Source organism: Podarcis gaigeae (assembly GCF_964106915.1).
Source record: "Podarcis gaigeae genome assembly, chromosome: 5".
Classification (NCBI taxonomy): domain Eukaryota; kingdom Metazoa; phylum Chordata; class Lepidosauria; order Squamata; family Lacertidae; genus Podarcis; species Podarcis gaigeae.
The window spans coordinates 61,341,790-61,357,228 of NC_139681.1; the positions used below are offsets into that span (position 1 = coordinate 61,341,790).

At 41.6% G+C, this 15,439-nt stretch overlaps 1 protein-coding gene and 1 long non-coding RNA gene across 24 annotated transcripts; both read left to right on the forward strand.

Moving 5' to 3' along the window:
• The first annotated feature begins 86 nt into the window (after nucleotides 1–86).
• IWS1 (interacts with SUPT6H, CTD assembly factor 1) lies at nucleotides 87–14,890 on the forward strand. 23 transcript variants are annotated; one of them, XM_083741707.1, is made up of 16 exons: nucleotides 1,242–1,342; nucleotides 2,365–2,416; nucleotides 3,465–3,580; nucleotides 4,280–5,120; nucleotides 6,709–6,901; nucleotides 7,097–7,154; nucleotides 7,443–7,537; nucleotides 8,074–8,224; nucleotides 9,503–9,585; nucleotides 9,778–9,907; nucleotides 10,375–10,492; nucleotides 11,386–11,497; nucleotides 11,762–11,818; nucleotides 11,974–12,085; nucleotides 12,632–12,792; nucleotides 14,484–14,890. In XM_083741707.1, exons 2-15 carry the CDS (start codon nucleotides 2,413–2,415, stop codon nucleotides 12,758–12,760), a joined length of 2,199 nt encoding a protein of 732 aa, XP_083597833.1. In that variant the 5' UTR covers nucleotides 1,242–1,342; nucleotides 2,365–2,412; the 3' UTR covers nucleotides 12,761–12,792; nucleotides 14,484–14,890. The 23 variants fall into 23 exon arrangements, with proteins under 23 accessions (XP_083597839.1, XP_083597841.1, XP_083597838.1 ...); XM_083741708.1 differs by having other exon boundaries at nucleotides 12,632–12,783; XM_083741711.1 differs by having other exon boundaries at nucleotides 1,263–1,342; nucleotides 6,712–6,901.
• LOC310845920 lies at nucleotides 8,231–9,496 on the forward strand. Its single transcript, XR_014565056.1, has 3 exons — nucleotides 8,231–8,341; nucleotides 8,626–9,045; nucleotides 9,100–9,496. It is a non-coding gene; the product is annotated as an uncharacterized lncRNA (long non-coding RNA).
• Nucleotides 14,891–15,439: the final 549 nt, after the last annotated feature.

The window sequence follows — 15,439 nt, forward strand, 5'->3', positions numbered from 1 at the left end:
AAATAGACGCCATGCCAGTCGCTCTCAAGCACGTGATCATTTTTCGCTGGCTCTCTGCGTAAGCCTATAATAAATTACTCTAACGGAAGCTGTGCATTCACTATAGTACTGGATTCCTCAGGTCCTCCCCTCTCCCGGGGTGGATGTGAGAGTTGCTCACAGAAAACATTGTTAAAATCTGGTTTTATATTGGACTCCTTGGCAGGTTTTGAATAAACATACACACATTTATTGAGGGTTAATATAGTAGATAAATAAAAGGATGTACAGTATACAGAGAATAACATGAGTTGAGAAATCAGAGAGGAGCTGAGGGAAGTCTTGGGGGAGGTGGGAGGGTTCTTTGGGAAGGGAGGGGGAAAATAATGATGATGATTTGTATTGATAATATGTTGAAATTTTTAATAATTTTTTATAAAAAAATAAATCTGGTTTTATATAGTGGGAGGGTGTATATATTTTACTGCAGGTGGGACTGGGCGGTAGCTCTTCCCTCCCTCTGTGCAAAAGGTAGCATTGTAGCTCTTTCTAACAGGCGTTCTGCTTCGCATGGGAGGAAATGTGAGACGAGCCTCGGCAAAGCCTTAGGAAGCGAGGCTGCTGCTTGCTTGCAATGGATCTCTCAGAATTTAAGATGGAAGGAGGTGGTGCGAAGGTGGATGGTGGTTGCTGCAACCTGAGGGATGCTTTGTATAGGAAAGCTTGGGCTAAAAAAAATAATCCAACCAGCCTTAACCTAACTGGCAATTATTGTCACTGCAGGGCTGCTGTAAGCCGCCTTTTCCTAGCCCCTTCGATATACGGACTTTAAAAAGTTTCAGAAGTGAGTACCAGTGGCAAGTTCAAATCCCCACTCGGGCCATGCCGTTTACTTGGGCCAGTCACGGCGTCTCTTCGCCTAAACTACCTCGCAGGGCTGCTGGGAAGATAAATATCTCGACATCATTGGGAGTAAATATGGGATGAAAAGCCAAATATTTTTAAAGCCAACGTTTTCTTTCCACACGAATAAGACCTGAGTTCGAAAGAGCAGCGGTTATTTCTTCATTACGAGGGTGCTGGGTGGGTACGGGAAATAACCGAGAAGTTAGCGCTCCAGACAGTGTGCTGCACTACTCTTCTTTTTTTCTATCTCTACGGCTCAGGCCAACGGCAGGACGGAACGCCTTCCCTTCCTCACGTCACAGCGATATGGCCTCAGAGCAGCAAGCCGCGCACGCGCAAGAGCTTCCGGATTCCAGGGAGGGTGACGCCATTTCGCGGCTGCGGAAGTTCCTAGGCTCCGCGCGGGGGCGGATGGGAAGGTCGTGGGTACTGTTGCTTCCGGCTTAGAAACTGGAAGGTGATTTCCCCCCCTTCCTTCCTTCCTTCCTTCTCCCCCCCTCAAACCCCCCCACCGCGTCCCGGTTTCTGCGGTGCTCGCCGCCAAGCTCGGAGCCCCGCCCCCTCCGCTGGTCGCTCTGTAGTAGTGGGAGGCGGGGCTATGGAGACGGAGTATTACGGTGGGGAACCGTCAGGTACAGTCGGAGGAGCGGGGAGGTTGTGCTCAGCTTGCCTTAAGTGGATGAAAGACTGAGTGGCAGGGGGATAGGGGGCCGGGGAACGGGCGCCCAGGGGGGAAAGCAGGGTGCTGGTCGGGGACTCACAAAGGCGATGCTACTCTGCTCTCACTCACACCTTTTTTGTCGTGCCTCTTCATGATAAAAACTCGCGTGTGTATGTGCGCACGCACACGCAGCATAGCCTGTGACCCGTACAGCACGTAGCCTACGGCCCTTAACTTCCATGCAGTATATTTGTGTTTTGCTCATAGCTGAGTCCTTATCGACTCGTCACAGTCTTGCACCCATAGACCTGGTGCTGATAAACGCGCTCACAAATATTTCGGCTGCCTGCATCTGATTTGGATTGCATTTTAGTGGAATTTCTGCTTCCAAGTTACATACATGCCCCTCCAAATTGAGCCAAACAGGAGGAAGCCAAGATCACCTCTAGACCTGGCTCGTTTCTTTTAGTTGTGTGAAACTTAGGCTCGCCCTTCATGGAGACTGGGTAGGCTGAGAGAGCGAAAAGTACCGTACTTGTTTCAGCCCGCTAGCAGTTTTCTTGCTGCTTCCTCCATTGCTTATCCCGTCAGTGGGCAAAAAAACACTCAGTCGGTTTCTGCAGTGCTTGATCCATGTGCACTTTGTTAACCGTGCATCTTTCTGGATGATCTGGTTGGTCTTCAGCTCACTATCTCCAGTTAGTTGGTATAGTGTAAGGGTTCCACAAAATGATTCTGTAAGCCATAAGTTGCTCCCTGCAGAAACTGAAGGCTCTTAGCAATTTCTCCTGTCTTCGACTTGCATCCTTGTTTTACAGCGATACCGAAAATTGATTTGTGCTTAGGCACGGCTAGCAGAATACAAAATGCGTAAGTCTTTAATGAAGTACAAAGAGCATCCTTTCATATATATATATATATATGGTTTGCCGCATATTGATTGAGTCTTAGCCTCTGTGTTTTAAAGGAATATGGGCATCACATATGATCAAAGGACTTGTTTATTTTTATCAGAGCACTTATACCCAAGCACAAAATGTAGACTGAATCAGCCCTCAGATGCTGAAACCCAGAGCGATCCTTGATATTTCAGAAAATGGGAATGTGCTTCCCTAGACAAGTTCTTTTAAAGCAATGTTTATTTCTATAGTCTAAAACAGGCATAGGCAAACTTGGCCCTTCAGATGTTTTGGGACTACAACTCCCATCATCCCTAGCTAACAGGACTAGTGGTCTGGGATTATGGGAATTGTAGTCTCAAAACATCTATGCCTATGCCTGGTCTAAAACAAGTGTGTTAGATGATATTGAGACATATTGGAGACAGTGTGGTTATATCATGAAAGGCTAAGACTGTCAGCCTTTGGATGTGTTGTGCCTCCGCTATTGGAGAGTGGGTGACTGAATACCAGTTATTGGGAATTACAAGTAGAATATGTGCTGTTACACTTAGGTGCTGCTTGTGGGTTTCCAAGAAACATCCGTTTGGCCACTGTGAGAAAAGGATGTTGGATTAGGCGGACATTTGGCCTAATCCAGCAGGGCTTTTAGGTTTGGGACTTCTTTTCTGAAAGCAGTCACCACTTGTTGATTTTGCTTTAAGTCTTTTAAATTCTGTATTCATCTTTTTTTAAAAAAATGTCTGCATAGGAAGGTTAATCAGTTCTGTCTTATGTTGTTTGCCACCTTAAAAGCTAAGAGTATGGTGAATATAAAAATAATAGTAGCAACCTCTGAGATTGTCCAATTTGTTGCTAACTTCATAGAGACTTTTTGGCTTCATACTGGCCATCCTGATGTTACCTGATGCTAGCTTTTTTGTATTTGAACAATACCTCACAAATTGTGACATTGTTTGCAAGTATATATAGTTTTCATTAAGCTTCATTCTGATCTAAAAACAAGTATCATGTTACAGATGATGGTGGAGCAACACCAGTGCAGGATGAACGTGATTCAGGATCGGACATGGAAGAGAACGGAAATGAACAGCACTCTGGATCAGAGAATGGAAGCATAGGACAACATTCAGAGGTAGCTGTGAAAGAGTTTCAATAAATCCTGGTTCTTATGCAAAGGAAGAAAACATTTCTTAATAAATGTTTGAAACAGCCCTAAATACATTGGGTGGTATCCAGCTTTCTCATCCTGTCAGTGCAAGGATTGCTACTTGTGCAACGGGAATTCCTCCCCCCCCCCCCGTGCTCCCTCTTCCATTCTCAAATCTGCTCCAGAGGTTGGAGGAACCCCCAGAACAGAAGGAGGAAAATGGTAGGGAGAAATCCTGTTGTGCAAGTGTAAATCCTTGCACTGAGGGATGGTTACTTCACACTATTTAATACAATACTTTGCTTTGGTAGGAAACAAAGAACACCACTTTTTTTTGCAAGTGTTCACAGATTTTTCCAATAAAATTATCAAGAAAATGAAATATGTAATAAATAAATAAATAACAACCTGACAATTTTGCACAAATCCCTGAAATGCATTTATTTGCATCGTACCATGCAATGTAGTGGTGCTTCTAATACATTTTTAAACATAGTCATTAACACAGGTATTGTAAAATAGAAAAAGAAATTGGTTTGTTGGAAGAGAAGCCAGATTCAAAAAAAAACAGACGTGTCAACTGTTTCCGTCACCTTAAAAATGTTTTTCATAGTTACATTCAAGCTTTTTTTCATCTTTAATTTGCCTTTTTGTGGCTTTCCTGGAATTACTTGTTTTTTCCAGAATGAACTTAGTGATGGAGAAGATGACAGACAAACTACAGAACACCCCATGACAGACTCTGAAAACGAAGATACTCCAAGGCAGAAACACAGTGATTCTGAAAACGAGGATGCTCCAAATGATAATGTCAGTGACTCAGAAAATGAAGGGACCCATAGAGGTAAAGACAGTGATTCTGATAATGAGGATCGCCCAGTTCACCATGCCAGTGACTCTGAGAATGAAGATGCTGTAAATAACCAGGCCAGTGATTCTGAGACTGAGGAGCCTCCTAAAGGCCATGGTAGTGACTCTGAAAATGAGGAGCCCCAGAAGCCCTTGGCCAGTGATTCTGAAAATGAGGAACCCCAGAAGCCCTTGGCCAGTGATTCTGAAAATGAAGAATCACACAAAGATCATACGAGTGACCTAGAAAATGAGGAGCCACAGAAACGTCCAGCCAGCGACTCAGAAAATGAAGAGCATCAAAAATCGCATGATAGTGATTCAGAGAATGAAGTAGCTCCAAAACCTCTTGCCAGTGACTCTGAAAATGAGGAGCCAAAGGTTCAGCCCAGTGACTCTGAAACTGAAGATATTACCAGAAACAAAGCAGAAATAGAGACCGGTGATAGCAACAAAGAAAATAAAGAGGAGGAGGAGGAGGAAACAGAGAATGGTGCTCAGCTTTCAGACAATGAGCAACTAGGAAAAAGGCTTCAGGACTCTGACAGCGAGGTAGAAGACAGTCCTAAAAAACAGAAGCTAGTAGACAGTGATGAGGAAGAAGGGAAAGAAGAGGAAAAATTGACAAAGAGGAAAGCTACTGTCCTCTCTGATAGTGAGGATGATGAAAAAACACGTAAGGAAATACTAATTTTAGACCCCTTGATTATTCAGTACTGGTTGAATCCCTAAAGAATGCATGAGTGGACTTCGTTGAAAAGGTGATGCTTGTTCTCTGATGGCTCATTCACACCTGCAGCCACCACTTGCACCATTGGTCCTCCAAGTGATGAATATGCATATGTGAAATAGCTTAAGGATGGCTGGCTGAGTTTATTTCTAGTCCATGCCACTTGGTGTATGTCTTAGCTCCTGAGTTCATTCTCTCCCATTTATATTGCAGTTAATTTGCCCTAAAATATATAGGACAGTACAATATACACAATTCACAATGTGCCTTTGAACAAAATGCCCCTGGGACATGATGACATGCTACCCTCTCAGGGACATTGTGTGCGGAAAATAGATGAGTGCCCCCATGGACCTGTACAGTTTCCCTGCAATGGATTTCATGTCATGTCCCTTTCAGAGTCACTGCTACAGAAGTGATATTCCAGCCTTGGCAGGATTTTGGATTAGATTATCTTTGAAGTCCCTTCAAACTGGATTTCTGATAATGATATTCATACTAAATCAGACAAATATATGGGGGAAATGGGTGGGACTAAATGTGCTGTTACATTTACAATAGCCCAAAGTCATAACAATAAATTGCAAAATGATTAAAAAAGGGAAGGAAAGAAGCTGATACCAGAAACAGCAATTTTCACAAAATATCCAGAAGTAAGTAATATGTGTCTACTTACGTTAGAACTTAATTTGGAGGACTTTCCCAAAATAATTAGCCTATGTCAGTTTACCAAGCAGACCTTGATCCAGTTTTGGCACCTGAAGCTTCCACCTTCTTTCCTTTTTACCTAATTGGATCAAGAACTGAGAGTGGAAATTGCTTCCCAGGCTGGTGCAGCAAAGAGGTTCAGAATCAGGCCTACTACAGTCACATGACAGGAACAGCGCTGGCTCAGCACCCACTGGGACCATGTGCTAGATCTGCATCTGAACAGCCCCATTTCATGAGCTTTTGCTGGCTATTGCCCTTTGGGGTGGACAGATTGGGGCTCCTCATCAGCAGGAATGAACAGAGCGACACCTCTGCCCCATCCAAACCCCCCTCTAGTACAGTGAATCAGAGGTTTGGTTTGCTGTGCTAGTCTAGCAGGGAGGAGGCACCAAAATAGAGTGTGCAAGTTTTCTTTTGGTGTTTGATTCCGGCAGTATTTTAAGAGCTGTGATTGATTGTGCCTTCATCCAGGAAACTGTATATTAGGTTATTGATTCCATGTTATTGGTGGTACATGGGTCTTAAGATAGGCTCTCTGAAGTGTAATTGGAAGCTGATCGAGTCCAAAACCAAGTTCTAGAGGAAATAGATAATTGCTTTATAAAATTATTGTGACTGCTAAGTAACAGATTTGCAGTACATCTATGATGGTATGTTTAGCCACAGGCTTAATATAAGATTATTATTATTATTTGAAAAGCTGACGTTGTTGACTACTAACAACTTCTTTGAATGATAAGTGAAGGAGACTTTCCCCTCTGCAAGTGTTGACTGTTTTTGGCTCAGTTATTGATGCACTTCTTACTTTGTCCACCTATGTTAGCAGCTGTAAAAAAAAGTCGCATAATCTCAGATGGTGAAGAATCTGATAGTGATGCTGCATCAGAGAAATACGAGAAGCAAAAGAAACCTCTAGAATCCGATAGCGAGGATGAGGGTGACAAGGCTGACGATGGAAAGAAGAAAGAAGAGAAGGATCTTTTTGGGAGTGACAGTGAGTCAGGAAATGAGCAAGAGTAAGTGTCTGTCAAGTAACAGAGTGGTACACTTGGGGCAGCAGTGGATGGGACATGTATGCTACATGGAACAAAGTTGATAAACTGTGTGGGGAAGAGGAATGCAGTTGCTGGAGTTCTCAGTTCTGTTAGAATTGAAGTGAACAAGGCTATAGGGAATTAATAAGAAAAACAAATAGCATATTTTTCTTGCAGAAACCTTATTGCAGATATATTTGGAGAATCTGGAGATGAAGAAGAGGAAGAATTTACAGTAAGTATGTTGATAACATGTTTTTCCCCTTGTCTTTCCCATCCTCCCACTTTTTTTTAAGGCTTCCTTGTCTATATCCATTTAGTAGACCTTGTATTCTATTGTTACTGAATTAAATTTCACCACTTCATCAGCCCTACTATGTGTTGGATGCAGTGTAGACATCCTTGGAAAGAGCAGCCTGGATTAAATGGTATAGGAATTTTGAGAACTATTAAAAGGCTTATATGTGCGTTGTGGCAGAGCTGTATTTGGATGCATTGACTTGTATTGTCTTTGTAACTAAAGGGATTTAACCAGGAGGATTTGGAGGAAGAGAAAGGAGAAAGGAAAGGAGCAGCTGACGATTCAGACTCTGATGACAATATAAAAAGAGGAAAGCAGTAAGTGTTTATTGTGATTGTTACAAGAAACCAGATTTGATTTGTATACATATTTGCCTTAAAATATTTATATATTTTTTGTATTTTATTACATTTATATCCTGCCATTCCCCTAGGAAGCTTGAGAACATACATTGTCCCCCACGCCTGCACCCCATATTATTCTCAAAGTAGCCTTCTATACTAGATTAGACACAGAGATTTCAACACCACTTGTAGGCTGTTGCTTTGAAATGTCTTCGCATAAAGCTTCAAAGAAGAGACTGCATTAGGATAAGGAGCAGCTCTCATTCTTCTCAGAGTTCAGATGTTCGGCTTCCAAAAAAACAATCGAAAACCAGGACACTCACTTCCGGGTTTCGATCGTTCAGGAGCCGAAACATGAGCACCAAGGCGTTCAACAACCAAGGTACGACTGTAATGCCTACAAGCAGATAAAGTGCTTGTGTAGATGCTGTTTTAATTGACACGTACACACATAAGGCTACAGGGTGGCTAGTTCCAATCTCACTTCATTTAAACCTTCTGCATTACAGCATGGACTTCATGTCAGATTTTGACATGATGTTACAACGGAAAAAGAGCATGAGTGGCAAACGCCGGCGCAACCGTGATGGTGGGACATTCATTAGCGATGCTGACGATGTAGTCAGCGCTATGATCGTGAAGATGAATGAAGCAGCAGAGGTACGTTCCTTGCATTCAAGGCTCAATTCACTCAAAAGAAACTCTAGGTTATGGGAAGCAATTCCTTTTGTAGGAGTGGCAATGAACAATTTGAGCCGAATGTTTCTAAATGCTGAAGTTTTCATCTGCAAATACAGTGGTGCCTCGCAAGACGAAATTAATCCGTTCCGCGAGTCTCTTCGTCTTGTGGTTTTTTCGTCTTGCGAAGCACGGCTATTAGCGGCTTAGCGGCTATTAACAGCTTAGTGGCTTAGCGGCTATTAACGGCTTAGCGGCTTTAAGAAAAAGGAAAAAAACTCGCAAGACGTTTCATCTTGCGAAGCAAGCCCATAGGGAAATTCGTCTAGCGCGTTTTTCGTTTTGCGAGGCATTCGTCTTGCGGGGCACCACTGTATTGAAAGCACTTCTTATGTACAAAGCACCATAATGCTGCTTGCAGAGCATTGTCCGCATCTCACAGTCACAGTGGCAGAGAGGCAGGTGGAGGCAATGGCAACACAGCAGCCAACTGGCAGAAATGCCCTCATTCAGTGCAGAAATAGCCCGTGTAAGAGTGGGATGATTTGGTGATGGCAGTGGGAGCAGCCAATTGGTGGAAGCACATCAGTGTTGCACAAATATTCCATACAAATAGTTACAGGTGGATAAGACTGGGAATGGTAGCAAGAAATGGGGATTTTGAGCATTAGAGAGGTAATAGCTGTCTGACAACAAGCTAATGTCATCACAAAGTTGAAGAATAGATCTAGGGCATAGGAGGAGACTGCAGTAGCAAGGCACTATCCAGAACAGAAGCTGAGTAGCCAGCGCCCTGCAAGCTAGTAATTAATAGACACCTTTCCCCCACTCCAAGATGCAGCAGGAGGGCAGTGAAGTTGTGCACACAATTGTTATGCGCTATGTCTTACACAAATGCAGATATGTTGTCTTTGTGTTGTGAAAATGAGGAAAACCTGACACCTCTGTCATGAAACAACTGCAGCAAAATAAGGTGTCTGGACTGTGCATTGTAACCAAACAACCATACTGTTTTCAAGACTCAACTGTAACATGCGTGCATGAGTATAATCTCTTAAGATTTTATTTAAGGCCATGGACCAGGCAGACAAAAAGGCCAGCAAATTTTATACAAATGAAATTACTTCCTTTGTTTGCTTCTTCCTAGTTATTCTGCTAGAAGAGAATAATCAGGCTGCTTTACCAGTCTTCTGAACTGGGATTTTGAGTGTTCTGCTTTTTCTTCTGCTATTTTTTAATTACATCTATAACTTCCTACAGGAGGATAGGCAGCTGAATACACAGAAGAAACCAGCACTAAAAAAGTTAACTTTGCTGCCAATTGTTGTTATGCACCTTAAAAAGTGAGTAAAAGCTCATCTAAATTATGTTTCTACATGATGGGAAAGAGGGAACTTGATGTGTTTCTAGGGCTACTATTTCCATGTTAGAATGTCTTTTGTATTGGTTTTAGAACAGGAATGTTTGTGTGGTTCATGAATTGCCAAAAGGTATTCCCATTCCTGCTTCTGATAGATTTCAATTTGAATTTCCAGGCAGGACCTGAAAGAAACTTTCATTGACAGTGGTGTGATGTCTGCGATCAAAGAGTGGCTTTCACCACTACCAGATCGGAGTCTACCAGCACTGAAAATTCGTGAGGAGCTTCTGAAGATTCTGCAAGAGGTTAGTTTCTAATACCTAGCTTGTAGAATCAGCATTACTGATTCAGTTCTATGCCTTTGTGACAAGTTTCTGAGAGAGAATAGATAAATAGTTCCATACAAGGAAGGTATTTGTACATATCAGGAAGATGAATGGCACTGCAACAATAGCATCCAAGTGTCCACAGACCTGTTTTCATTCTAACACCAGTTTTAAAATGAAGCTGCTCTAAAAGGTATAAAACCAATGTTCCATAAAAGCAGTTAAGAAGGACCAGAGAAAGCTGAAGCAGTACTGAAATATTCCCAGTAGACTGAAATTCTCAAGTTTACCTGGGAAACTCGTCCCACTCTTTCTTAATATTTTAAAAAAGTTTGCAGGTATTTAAGTCCACTTTGCTGAAATGTTTGCATCCTATGTACAGAATGCAGTCTTCAATTCTCAAGGTTTAGTAGGTGATGGTTTCCTGTGTGTGTATATGTCTTCAGTTGCCTAGTGTAAGCCAAGAGACCTTAAAGCACAGTGGGATTGGACGAGCAGTGATGTATCTCTACAAACACCCTAAGGAGTCACGACCCAACAAGGACATGGCAGGGAAGCTAATTAGTAAGTAAATATCGGCTTTCATGAGATGCACTGCACAGCCGTCTCATACTTCAACATTTGCAGTTCACCACCAGCATCTCACCTCCCTGTTAAGTGTGTATGTGCTACAAAAACCTTCAACCTTATACAAGACTGTCTATGGTGCTGTATGAAGGCTATATTTATTTTTCAAAGCTTGTATATCTCCGAGATTCCTTATCTTTCATTTCTTCATTAATAGTATATTGCAGTTAAGGGAGATAGGTATGACTTTAATGTAACTTTTGTCCTAACTAAATTAGACTTAAGCCAAATTAAGTACAAGGGGCTTGACAGCAACAAGTGTTCAAAATGTATATATTCTTATCTGTTCCAGTGTCAATCATTTTTGCTGATAGTGTCATATTTTTAAATATGGTAAGATGAAGAAACTTTGGCCCCCCAAACTCAGCCACAGCCAGAATAGTCAGGGGTCAGACATGATGAGAGCTGTAGTCCATCTGGAGGGCCACAAGTTCCCCATACCTGTTTAAATGCTAACTTAAAGTTCCTGTTTCTTCAGGCTACATTTTAGACTGTTAATTTGAACTAACATCTTAAGTATATTGATGAACAGGGTGGATGTTAAACTGCAGATAGGGTTCATACTCCCCCCCCCCCCCTCCAAATTTAGCCAGCCATTAGGTCTAGAAACACTGCTTGAAAATAGAAACCAGAATTCTGGAGTTTGTAGGCTAAACAAAGATAGAGAAGCCATTCACCTACCCTGTATATCTTAAATGAGCTCAGTATCTGTGTTAAATAGTGAGCAGTAAGGCAAAATCGCCTGTTGGATAGTAGGAACTCCTAGCAGGTGCAGTATATATGTGTAGTGCTGCTGTCTGTACATTCACTTTTTATTTTAAAAACAACAGATGAGTGGTCTCGGCCTATTTTTGGTCTAACATCAAACTACAAGGGAATGACCAGAGAAGAAAGGGAACAGAGGGATCTGGAGCAGATGCCACAGCGAAGGCGGTTGAGCAGGTATCTTGAGCAATATTCTGCACTGCTAACTTTATAGCATGGGCTGATTTTCTTTCACACTCTGGACTGCATTCCCTGGAGTGTCTGGAATCTTAGCTGGTCGAGAGTCTTGCTTTTATTAGTATTCCGTTTATTTTTACTGAATTTTATGAATACCTATTCGTTTATAAATACTTACTAAATTATCTCTGTGTGAGAGAAATGGTGATGGTGATTGTGATGATAATAATTCTCCCGCAAAACAAAATCTCTTTGTCTTTACAGCTCTGGTGGTCAAACACCCCGCAGGGACTTGGAGAAAGTATTAACAGGGGAGGAAAAGTAAGTCTTTTCTTTTTTGCCATTTTAGTATCTCTAGAGAAGCTTTATGCTGTATGTTGGGTGGAGCAGGGAGATGAGTAGAGAATAATTTGAGAGAAGAGATGCTAATAGCAATCATATGTTACTTAGCAACATCTCTTGTCTTATTTCTTCAGAGCTCTAAGGCCTGGCGATCCAGGATTTTGTGCTCGTGCAAGAGTTCCAATGCCCTCCAACAAGGATTATGTGGTCAGACCCAAGTGGAATGTGGAAATGGAATCTTCTAGGGTAAGTGATTGAGAAGAAAGGAAATAAGTTTCTTCTGCAACATTGTGCCCAGACCAGTTCTAGTTTAGATATTATGGACATCAGTTGAGCCTATCCTCACTGTTGCTTTCCATTCATATATATTGCATATGCCTTAAGTCACTATCCTGTCCAAAGACACTACATAAAAATCTATCCAAAATAGTTTAGTGTCTCAAAATACCACTGGGAAGAGTTGAACATTCATTGTTCCTGGTAGTAAGAACCAGCAGTTCTATATTGATCTGGTTATGTGTAGTCTTGGACCCAGTAGTGAGAAACAATCTTCCTCAATACAATCCTTTACTTCAACCCACAATATTTTTTCTGCACTACTTTCCCCCCTAATAGCCTGAGGATTATGAAGTCAGTAGATTTCCATCCTCCAGTATTTTACAACATGGCACTGGATAAAGTCCATGTTGTTTATTTGCAAACTTAGACAAAGGAAGAGAGCAGTTGTTTAAATGTATTGAAATTTTCTATTCTTATTAATTGTTAGTCCTTTGACTGAGATGTTGTTTCTAGCCCGGGACTGTTAAGAAAGGTATTAGTCGGTTGGAAAAACACAAGAGGAAGTTTGCTGAACAGAAACGACTCAGCAAAGTACATCGAGCTGTCAAATTCAGCATTGAAGGCAACAGGATGCCCTTATAGCCCTGTAATTCTGCTTACCCCAGGTCTGAGAGGTATCCAGAAAGATGTTTGAACAATGCATGTGCTTTAGCTGTTGCCAGTGTGCACTGTCAGACAAAGCAGCATGTCTCCACTAACTATAGCCTAGGAAACTTTATCCTTCTGGCACTGTGATTCACAGAGCAAGTCAGGAAAAACAGCTTTAATGTGCTAATTTAAGTTTCCACAACTGCATGATCTACTAAAATAGGGAAATCATGTCGTCAAAGATCATAAGCCCCCCTCCAGCAAAAAAAATTGAGCGAGCATTAAAAAATTACTCAAAGTGTACAAAGTCCCATCACATTTTAAAGCATGACTAATCTTCCCTAGGGATACCTAAGATAATTTCAATACAGTTCTCTAGTGAACTGGTGATGAGTTTGTCTCCGCAAGTTGAAGCATGAATATCTAATTTAAGTGTGCATATAGTACAATTAGACTACTTTGGGATATGAAGATGACAAATTGTGTAAACTTGCATTGCTGTTTTAATGCACGTAGATAGGAGAAATATGAAGTGTACTTGCTGACTTTCAGGGAGTCCATATAATAAATGGGGAAAGCTGATCAACTAGTTTTCATTAGTTAAATTTGAAAGTGACTGTGGTCAGCTATCTGGGGTGAAAAACTTTCTGTTTCATAAGCTTATTAGCAACAGTGAATGGGAAATTGCAAATGCAGTGGCCAGTATCCAGCTAACTAGTTGTATTTCAAACCAGGGCATCAGATAATTTTCTGATGCAAACTGAAAATTACACTTCAGTATTTTCTAGGAAATCCTGATCACTGACTTCGTGACATTGGACAGAATGCTGTCTATTACTACCTGCAAGACATTATTGCCTATAAGATAAGAGAAGAACCGCAAAGTGTGTAGCATTCTGAAATATGCTACAGAAATAATCAAACTTTAATATTTGGAGAGAAATGTTTAGAGAGATGGATGCCATAGCAATAATGATAGATGGTTATTTTTAGATTTTGTAAGCCATTATGAGAAATACTTTTTTGGAGGGCAAAAGTTAGATATATATGTTTGTATAAATAAATAACAGATGGCATAAAATGGGAGAGTTGCTGAGTTCACATTGTAATCGTTGCTGTTAAAAAAATGGATGCTGGGGCTCAACCTTTCCTGGTTGTCCTAAACATGGAAGTATATTTCTTTCAGGTATGTTCAAGCATGGGTAGGCAAACTAAGGCCCAGGGGCCGGATCCAGCCCAATCGCCTTCTAAATCCAACCCGCGGACGGTCCAGGAATCAGCGTGTTTTTACAAGAGTAGAATGTGTCCTTCTATTTAAAATGCATCTCTGGGTTATTTGTGGGGCATAGGAATTCATTCTCTCCCCCCCCAAAAAAAATATAGTTCAGCCCCCCACAAGGTCTGAGGGACAGTGGACTGGCCCCCTGCTGAAAGGTTGCTGACTCCTGGGTTAATGGGTAGTTACAGGGGCTGACGGTAGTTATAGTTCAAAACATCTGGAGGGCACCAGGTTGGCAGAGCCTGGAATAGAGAGTGCATATCCCTGTTAGTCTTGGTTTGAAAATATGTTGTTGGAATCTCCTGGGGCTTTATCAGCTTCTGTATAGAAGGACTGCAGTTGCTGGACAAGTTTGGTGTGCATGTTTTGTCCTCTTTGAAAAAAGCAAATCTGGAATTCCTGCCTCTTCGTAAAAGTAAGCCTAAGTTTTCTTTTAAGTTCCAGGCAAGCTCCAAGAAAGGGGTCAGCCGCTTGGACAAACAGATGCGGAAGTTCACAGACATCAGGAAAAAAAGCAGAACGTCCCATGCTGTGAAAATCAGCATTGAAGGCAATAAAATGCCATTGTGACTCCATCCAGGAAGGATATTTTCTGAATTCTGTTGTGGGAAGTGCACCTACAGACTCTTGGAAAGATGTCTACATTTTTTAAAACAAACTCTGGGTGTGTTTTTAAAGTGTATCTTCAGATTGTTGGTTCAGATGGTAGTAATACATGTTGGCGGAGGGTTGTGAACCCTGGATGTTGTTCATTATGATTGTATTTAACCTGGTCTCTCGTGTCCTTTGTACAGATGAAAGCTTGTATTGCTACAGACCTCAGACATTAAAATCTTTCTGATGTGTGGGGCTGTGTGGTGCTTGGTGCAATGAATGTATATTTAGAAGGTTCAGCACAAGCTGCTGAATCCTGCAGATTGATAGGTGTGACTACAGTATTTTTTTTATACAAATACACAGCCGGCCATTGTTATATACACATGTCTAGTGACTGACTTAGTTACACTAGTAGTCTTTTACTTCTCTTGGTGCTAATGAAAAAGATAAAGTTGCCTGTTCTACCTTTAAAACCACACTAGAAACAATCTTAAGTAATGCTGTTTCATTTTAGAGATAAGGGGCATAACCAGCTGAAAGATTACTGTGCCTAAGTCTAATTGGACTTAAGCATTTAAGTGAACCTTTTTTCTGGGCTGTAGCCTATGTTTTAACACTATCAACAAATGTTTTAGAATGGGTCTGTGTCACTTTGATCGAAGCAAATGGTAGTGACTACCGTAGTATTGGGTTCACTTGGAATTGCATTTAGTGATTCATGAGTGGACTTACCCTTCTCTCTACCCTGCACCCCTCTCAGAAATCTGATACAGAGGGTTAGGAGTGCAGGGGGCACT

What these genes read in the sequence shown, in the direction of transcription:
- IWS1 (XM_083741703.1), top strand. Translation starts at nt 1,484, where the DNA reads ATGGAGACGGAGTATTACGGTGGGGAACCGTCAG. An exon ending in CAGCGAAGGCGGTTGAGCAG is followed by an intron (nt 11,498 to 11,761) that starts GTATCTTGAGCA and finishes TTGTCTTTACAG; the next exon opens with CTCTGGTGGTCAAACACCCC. An exon ending in TGGAAATGGAATCTTCTAGG is followed by an intron (nt 12,086 to 14,483) that starts GTAAGTGATTGA and finishes TTTTCTTTTAAG; the next exon opens with TTCCAGGCAAGCTCCAAGAA.